General features: G+C 48.1%; 1 protein-coding gene across 1 annotated transcript; it reads right to left on the bottom strand.

Annotated features, from left to right (window-relative positions):
- Positions 1–2,118: 2,118 nt before the first annotated feature.
- On the bottom strand, positions 2,119–7,794 carry KCTD14 (potassium channel tetramerization domain containing 14). Its single transcript, XM_082627876.1, has 2 exons — positions 7,595–7,794; positions 2,119–2,850 (listed from the first exon to the last, which is right to left on the bottom strand). Exons 1-2 carry the CDS (start codon positions 7,664–7,666, stop codon positions 2,188–2,190), a joined length of 735 nt encoding a protein of 244 aa, XP_082484002.1. The 5' UTR covers positions 7,667–7,794; the 3' UTR covers positions 2,119–2,187.
- Positions 7,795–9,107: the final 1,313 nt, after the last annotated feature.

Here is a 9,107-nt window from a genome sequence, read left to right as displayed (position 1 = left end):
GCCACAGTCTGCTATGTGCACAAATAGCTGATGGGAGTGGCATTTGTAAAAATTAAGAAAAAGATCTGAGTGTTAACTCTGGGTAAGCATTGCGTAGAACAGCACAACAGGTTTAAGACATCTAGTTGATCCCTATGCTGAATGAATCTAGCGGAAACAGAGAACCAGAGCTGACCATAAGAAGACAAGCCCTCTGGGAATGTGCAGAAATCTTGGGGAGGACATTGATCTTTCCATAATTCATGAAACTGAGATTTTAAGCAATCCTATTTAGACCTTATGGAGCAGGGTATCTCCTTGGAATCAAATCTCAGAAGTGTAATTACTGATGAAAGGAAAGGGTATGAACTTTTTTCAGGCTCTTGATGAGTAACATTGAATTGATTCATGATGTTAAGTTCAAATAGATATTCAGGATTTTTCCACTTTAAATTGTCAACCATATTAAATACCAAAAAAAAAGAAAAAGAAAATATAGAACAAGCTTTGAAAATAAGAAAAAAATATACAAGCAGATGCAGTTACTGAATTAAAACGCTCACTGAAAATAACTCTGTTCTGAGCGATTTTATGTTTAAATTTGAAATTCTCTGATTCAGTGTTAATTCCTTAAAGCTTCACAGTTAAACCTGACCTTCAGTCCCAGGGAACCCAGGATGGCTGGTAATCCTACTAGGTGGGGAACAGGGGCCATCTATCCCAGACCTGAACTTGGAGAAGGATGAATGTGTCTCCAAGGATGAACTCGGAGAAGGATAAATGTTACTTAATGTGTTTGGTTGAGAAGCAGAACCTGAGAGAGTCTCTTGTTTAAGTGGTTTATTGAGGATGTGAGGGGGAGGGCGGGAAGCAGGGTAAAGCAGAGGAAGACCACTAAGTAAGAATGTGGGGGCTTCCCTGGTGGCACAGTGGTTGAGAGTCCGCCTGCCGATGCAGGGGACGTGGGTTCGTGCCCCGGTCCGGGAGGGCCCCACATGCCTTGGAGCGTCTGGGCCCGTGAGCCACGGCTGCTGGGCCTGCGCGTCTGGAGCCTGTGCTCCGCGATGGGAGAGGCCACAGCAGTGAGAGGCCCGCGTACCGCAAAGAAGGAAAGGAAAAAAAAAAAAAAAAAAGAATGTGGTGTTCAGTGAAGACTGACTTCAGCCTGATCCCACGAGGAGCTCTAGAATAGGAACTGCACCTCCTTGAGGTGAGGGATCAGTCTTCTGTACCTCCACACAAGCGAGATAGCAATTCTTTTCTTGATCAGATCTCAAAATTAAAGTGCATCAGAATTACCTGGAGGACTTCTTAAAACAGACTGCTGGGGACTTCCCTGGTGGCGCAGTGGTTGAGAGTCCTCCTGTCGATGCAGGGGACACGGGTTCATGCCCTGGTCTGGGAAGATCCCACGTGCCGTGGAGCGGCTAGGCCCGTGAGCCATGGCCACTGAGCCTGGGCGTCCGGAGCCTGTGCTCCACAACGGGAGAGGCCACAGCGGTGAGAGGCCGGCATACGGCAAAAAAAAAAAAACAGACTGCTGGGCCAACTCCCTGTTTCTCATTCAGTAGGTCTGAGGTAGGGACCATAGAATTTGTATTTCTAACAAGTTCCCAGGTATTGGGGATGCTGCCAGTCTAGGGACCACACTTTGAGAACTACTGCTCTAGATAAGAGGACAGCTGTGAGGCTTTAGCAGCCAATACCCACAGCATCCGGGAAAAGAGATCTGAGCGCCATCTACTCCAGGTATACTAACTTGGCATCTTCCTCATGAAGGCACACACCAGGGCTAGAAGATTGGACCACAAGCTGAGGCTGGGTAGATTACATTTTTAGGTCTGTCTAGACTCATGACATCCTATTATTTTCCTGTTGTCATCCCACATCTCCAGCCAAAGCATTGTTGAAACATTCCAATTCACCTCTGCTTTGCTGTTGGACTTCAAGGAAGGGTCTGGCAGGTACGTGAGGCTTTAAAGAGGAAACAGCTGCACCTCTCTAGGCAAGTACAGTGGAGTCAGTTGCAATGAGTGGAAAGTCCTCAAAGGGGAAACAAGACTCAAAGGGGCAAGACTCAAGTAGACCACCTTGGAAGTTTTTGATGTCTGTTTGTTTTTAAAATTAAAGGAAGATGGCTTTGGAAGGCAACCTTTAATTTCGTAAGTGCCACCAGAGCCCGTAACAAACAGCCCCCGCCCCTGGGGATCACCACCACCTGAAGCTGAAGGTATAGAAGTAGTCGGAGACCTTGGCCGGTAATGGACTGTTGTGTGAATAGTGTACCTGGTACCCTTGGGCCTTAATGTCCATGTTCATGCAGCCCAGGAGGTCCCTGATATCCAGGGCTGCCTTCCAAGGCCCGAATTTGACCACTGACCTCTTGTCTGCCTCCAGGGAGCGCAGGGCGTCCACACAGTTTGCATCATCCTTTTCGTTTCGTACCAGGCACACCAGAACTCTAGAGCAGCGCACCGCCACGGCCTCAGCACGCGCCAGGCGCACCATAAGCTCCAGGTTCTCACTGTAGCCTGGCACCTGCAGCGAAAACTGCTTCCGAGCTACCTGCTCACCAAAGATCTGTGGCATGTCCTCCAAGAGTTTGATTAAAGGCTTGATTTCGTAGAACTGAGCCTCACGGTACACCTCGGGGATGTGCTGTGTGGGCAGCTGCCCACTGCGCAGATATTCCAGGATGGGTCCAAAATAGGTGCCGCAGCGATCGATGAAGAAGCGTCCCTCTGCATCCAGGCAGGGCTTGGCGGAGCTGGAGAACATCTCTGCTAGCTTTGAGCCTGGGAGTTTTCTCAGGGTGCCCAAGGTGGTGGTATAGAACTCACCCCCAACGTTCAGCTCCACTACAGGAGATTCCTGGGGGCACAAGAGGCAGAGTGAACCCACAGCGCCATCTCCAGGGAGCTCATGATTTATTCTCATCCAAAGAACAATACCCTACAGAATTTAGGGGAGCCATAATGATTGGCTTCAGCTTATTGGAATGTCCATCTTACTGAAGGGGGTTATATTTATGCTGTACAGCTACAGAGAGTAGGCATTTTATGGAAGAAAAATATTTTAGTTTGATATAAGAATGCCCATTCAAGCATTTGAATTTTCTCATTTAGGTCACAGAATATTAGTGGAAGCAAGTCACACGGACAATACCTCTAAAGCATGTGGCCTGTGGCAAGGCTTTTTCCCTCCCTAGGCCTCAGTTTTCTTGTTTATAAAGTGAGGATATGGGGCCTTCCCTGGCAGTCCAGTGGTTAGGACTCTGCGCTTCCACCGCAGGGGACACGGGTTCAATCCCTGGTTGGGGAACTAAGATCCCGCATGCCATGTGGCACGGCCAAAAAATAAATAAATAAAATATAATGAGGATATGGAGCTATTGTGAAGTCAAGAGTTCCTGGCAGGGATGCTTAGATATAAGATACAGTAAAAAAAATTAAATTAAATTAAAAAAGTTGTGGGGGGGAGGTTTGGGGGGCAAAACATTTTCAACCTTTCAGAAAGGCTAAAGAAATCACACATGTATTCATTCAGGAATCATTTCTTTGGTACTTACTGTGTGTCCACATCCATGCTGGAAGTGGGGATAAAAATTCTTATTTCATACAGAGCAGAAGTTCTGATTAGCAGTTGGCATGACACTGATTAACAAATGTAATTTGTTTGATGCGTATTTTTTCAAAATATGGGCCCATGGGATTAAATAACAAGAATATCCTTGGTGGTGACAAGGTTGGTAACACCAAATACAACAGGCATAAAACTGCCTCATAAATGGTAAAGTATGGTGCAAATGTAAGTTAGATTTAGCTGTTCATCAGAATTTTTAGAGGCCTCTTCTCTAGATCAGACCTTGGGCTAAGCATTAAGGACGTGGGTGAGACCCATGTGATATCTGCCTGGAGATGCCCACAGGCGAGTGCAGAGAGGGACCTGGAAAGAGACTGCGAGTCGGGCTGCATCTGGGGAACGCTGCCACACAGACCTAACAAAAATACCATAATACTCTATAGCAATTATTACACATGAGGTGATACACCGGTTGTTATCCTTACAAACCCAGCTTCCTGAACAACTTTCGTCTTTTAAAATTCACTCACTCATTCAATAAAACATGTATGTGCTTATTTTGTGCCAGGTAGCTGGGACACAGTGAGGAACAAGCAGGACACAGAACCTCCCCTCACAGTCTAGTAACTGTGCAAAGTGCTTTACATACACTCTGCAACTCAACCCTCACAGTAATCCTATGATGAATGTATTAAATCCCCATTTTCCAGGTGAAGAAACTAAGGCTTAAGGAGGTGAAGTTCAAGTTGCTTAAGACCAACCAGCTACTAAGTGATAATGTCGGGATTTGAACTCAGGTCTGGTTTACCACTTAGTCATTACATAAATTAATTTTCAACCTTTAAACACCTCCACTCTTCAATCCCTATTCATCCAACAAAATGTAGGGAGGACCTATTCCACCCAAGCCTCCTCTGAAGCAGATGGACAGGACAAGGTCCCTGCCCTTGAGGAGCTCATAGGGGAGAAAGGGAAACAGATGGCTTAAATGTGTAGGTGCTGAGGGGGAAGACTCAAAGGTAGAAGGGATTGGCTCTTTTTGTAGATGTGTGTTGGAGGTTGTCAGGGAAGGTTTCCTAGGGGATGTGATGGCTGCTGCTGTGGAAAAGATCTATAGTATTAGGGGGAAGGCTGGATTTCAAAACTGGAGACTCCACTACAGGTCATTACAGGGCCAGGGATAGGGACAGGACTCAGGAATGTCCTTCAGTCAGATTTAGGTGTGACTTCCTTTTCAAATTGTCTGTGGGCTTTACCTCTAAGATTAAAGTACTGGAATTAAGAGAACTCAAGGCAGCCAAACTGCTGGGGAGAACTGAGTTGCCATGGCAACAGCTCCTACCAAGGGACAGTTCTGCTAGCTGGAATGGAGAAGGGAGAAAAGAGGTTGCAGTCTGACGGCAGCCAAACAATACAGCCCTAAGAAAAATAAGCCCAGAACCTGTGACACCCTCTTTCTCCCATAAACTTCAAGGCTCCTTGGCAAGGCTGTTTGGTTAACCCTAAGGTGGATCTGTAAAGCAGGCAGTTAAATGTGAATTTGCAGACTTTAACCCCTGAATGGATTGATGATGGACTCCCATCACTCCTGTACCACTGAGAGCTCTTAACGTCCCCACATTACAGGCGAGGAAAGCTCAGAAAGAGGGGTCACACAGCTAGGAGGTGAGGAAGTTGGAGCTGGGATCAAATCCGTATCAGACTGACTTCAGGACAGTATGGATGCCCTACCCCCACCCTCCCAACATCCAGTCGCACCGCTGCCAGTAATTAGCTATGTTCCTAGGGCATCGCACTTCCTTCTCTGGGCCTAAGTTTAGTCATCTATCAAATAGTGAGGCAAAATCGATGAAGAGAACTCTAAGACTCTCCAGCTTTGAAAGTTTAATGAATCCAATCACTTCAAATGTTGTTTCTGAAGCTCATTTCCGGATGCTACACAAAATAGTCCCCTGCCCTGATATTCGCAGCCCCATTTCTTTATCAGCCAAGACCTGGGCCCTGTTCCCAAGCTTCCTAATTATGTCCCTTTTCCCTCCGTGTTTTCTAAAAACTCCAAATCTCTTTGGAAATCCCAGACCTCCTACCTCATCCATAAATACTACTGTGTGTGTTTCTAGCAGATAAAGACTTCTTTTCCATCCCTCTTCCGGACCACCTGCCCTTCCTCATGGCCCCTCTTCCCCACCTGTTCTACCAGTCACCCTGCTGAAGCATTCCTGGGTGGGCAAGCCTGACCCAGGCTCTGTGTGCACAGGCCGGGGAAATGTGGTCTTTAGGAGCCTCTGCTGGGTACCAGGCTAGTGCTGGCCACGAGGACATAGGGATGAATCAGGCCCAGCTCTCATCCCACCAAACATTCATACATTTCCTTAGGTCACACTTAGTCTAGTCAGTGGAGGGATGGCCCCATTCATATGTCTCCCAAGCCCAAGATCTCTCCCCACACCACAACTTTGACCTTTTCCCACTGTGCCCTATCTCAGTCATCTGAGCCAGAAACCTAGACTCTAATCTTGCATTCTGCTCCTGTCCTCAACCTCCCCCCACACAGGTAATCAGTCACCAAGTCCTGGCCATTGTAAATGGCTGGTCAGTTCCATGGCTCCCGGCTCCCTCGAATATCCTCCCCCAATCCGGTCTCTATTCTGAAACCAAAGCAGTTTCTCTGAAGCGAAAATCCAATCTGGTCACCACCTGCATTAAACACTTCAGTGATCCCACATTTCTTTACAGGTTAACTCGAGACTCCTTAACAAGGTTTACAAGGTCCTTTGCAACCCTGGCAATCAACTACCAGAGCCAACTACTGCTCCCCAACCCCAACCCATTCAGAGCAGGCTGGGCCCCACTGCCCCCAGGACTTCACTCATTTAACACCCCCAGTCCCTTCAGTTAGCCCACTCATCCTTCAAGTTAATTCCTCTGGGAATTTTCTGGATGAGTTGTCTCCTTGTGATTTCAGAGGGCCATGTACTTCCCTTGTCATGGTAGTTACGTCTCTTGTAATACTGTTACTTCATCTGTATCCCCCACTAGACTGGGAGGTTCCTAAGGGAGGACTATCCCAGATTCATCTTTATGTTACCAGTACCTACTACAGTGCTCAGCACACCAGGGATGCTCCATAAGTGTCTGCTGAAGTGAACTGCACTTACCCTCAGCACTGACTTACAGGAGCGCCTGGTATTCTGATAAAGGCCAATCTTGCCCTACTTGGCATCATGCACAGTGCTGGCTTCCTCCTTTGCCCGGTAATTAATTCAGACATTTATTGGGTACCTTGAGCGGCCCCTGCCTCTGAGCAGGTGACATTGTCAATAGCCAGGAACAATGAGGTTATCATCATCCTATTGAAAAGAGCCACAGTCGCCCCACTGCTGGATCTGCTTTCCCTTCCTACAAGTCTTCAGGATGGCACGTAGCCGGGGAGAGGTTAAATGTTCTGATCCTTGAGTGCTCTGGGCTTTTTCTTGATCCTCCCCCCACCCCCCATTCCCCCACCCAAGCCCTGGGAGGGAACGGGCAAGCAGGAGGACTCAGGACCCAGCCAGAGGGCAGGGACAGGCTAGAGAGGGTGGGTGTCCAGGGGGGTGGGTGGGGGAATGAATGATACTCTGGCCAGCCCTCAGTTGGGTCTACTCCCACCGGCAGGAGGGGAGGGGCAGGGGAAGAGGAGGGGCCGAGGAAGAGCAGTAGACTGGGGCAAGCCAGGGGACTGAGAGACGAGACGCAAAGAGAAGAAGGAGGAGACAAAGGCAGCCAAGCAGGAAAGAGGGCATAGAGGAGAGGCTGGACTGAGCCGGAACCGGAACCGGAACCGAGGCTGTGGCGCGGAAGGAGAGATCAAAGCGGCAGGAACTGACCAGGTGAAAAGAGAGCGCCCAGCCGCAGGCCGAGACGGGCGCGCCGGAAGCAGGGGAATTCAGGCCCGCGGGGAGGGAAGGACGGGGGGCCCTTGAAGGAGTGAAAGGGAGAGGCGCGGGGCCGGAGCCGGCCGCGTCTTCTCGCCCACCCCGGCCTTCGCACTCACCGTCCTCCGGCCCGCGGGGGTCACGGCCCGGCGCAACGGCTGGGAACCGGGCGCCGAGGTCAGGCTCATCATCCCGGCCCCGCAGGCGCTGGCGCTGCGCAGCCAGGCTGCCGCTCGCCGGTCCCACACAGCCCGCCACGTGCGCGGTACTTGTGGCTGGCGGAAGTGCTCCTCGCTCCCGCCCCGGGGTGGGGGGAATCCGTACCCAGGGTGTGGTTAGAACCCTGAATGGGCTGGAGTTGGCGGCCTGGCGGTGAAACCTTAGGCTAGTCACTGTCCCTCTGTTGCCTGGTGTTGCGGGACAGCCAAATGGGGGAGGCAGAGGGAACTGACATTGACGACCTTGAGACTGTCTCCACTCACTACAGTCCTAGGGGTAAAGGATGAGCGACACCCACTTTACAGGTAAGAAGAGTGAGCCTCCAGGAGATAGGGCGGCCAGTTATTCACCTCAGATCAGCTGCTTAAAGTGCAGAGCATGACCAGTGATGAGAAGAGCTAGGTACTGTTGTGTGAGTTATTTTGCTTGTTAAAACATGATCCTTATGAAGGGGGGCATTACTCTTCTGTAGTATAGGCCTGCATAATGACCTTCCAAAGAGGACAGTATGGAAAGAGGAGGGGAAGAAGAGTAACCGTACAGTGGAGAAAATGACAAACACAACTTCAGCCAGGTGATCAAGATCAACATCAGAAGTCACATATCATGATGATAGTATGTATCCTTGATACGATGTGATGAAAATGGCACTTTGCCTCTGTGATCTTCCTCCCCAAAACCCATAACCCCAGTCTAATCATAGCAGTTCCTCAAAAAAAAAAAAAAAAAAAAACCCTAAAAGTAGAACTATTATATGATCCAGCAAATCTACTTCAGGTTATATATGAAGAAAATTAAAAGCAGGACCTCCAAGACATATTTGCACACCCATTTCATAGCAGCATTATTCACAGTAGCCAAGAGGTGGAATATCCATCAATGGATGAATGCATAAGCAAAAGTGGGATATATGTACAATGGAATGCTATTCAGCCTTAAAGAGGAAGGAAATCCTGTCACATGCTACAGCATGAATGAACCTTGAGGACATTAAGTGGAATAAGCCAGTAACAAAAAGACAAATACTGCATGATTCCACTTATATGAGGTACCTAAAGTAGTCAAATTAATAGAAACAGGAAGTAGAAATGTGGTTACCAGGGGCTGGGGGAAGAGGGAAAAGGGGAATTGTTTAATGGGTAGAGAGTTTCAGTTCTGCAAGATGAAAAAGTTCTGGAGATCTGTTTCACAGCAATGTAAAAATATTTAACACTACTAAACTATACCCTTAAAAATGGTTAAGATATAAATTTCATCTTATGTGTTTTTTAACACAATTTTTTAAAAAGATGACTTTTGGTCATAAACTAATGGTACAGAAACTTGGAAAAAATAATAACAATAATAACCAGACAATATCTGGTGAAAAAAAATAGAGCTTTGGAGTGTGACAACTGGGAATGGAACCCTAGA

Source organism: Mesoplodon mirus (genome assembly GCF_964341445.2).
Source record: "Mesoplodon mirus genome assembly, chromosome: 7".
Taxonomy (NCBI): domain Eukaryota; kingdom Metazoa; phylum Chordata; class Mammalia; order Artiodactyla; family Ziphiidae; genus Mesoplodon; species Mesoplodon mirus.
The sequence above is the reverse complement of the archived record's forward strand: the minus strand, read 5'-3'. Positions and strand labels throughout refer to the sequence as shown.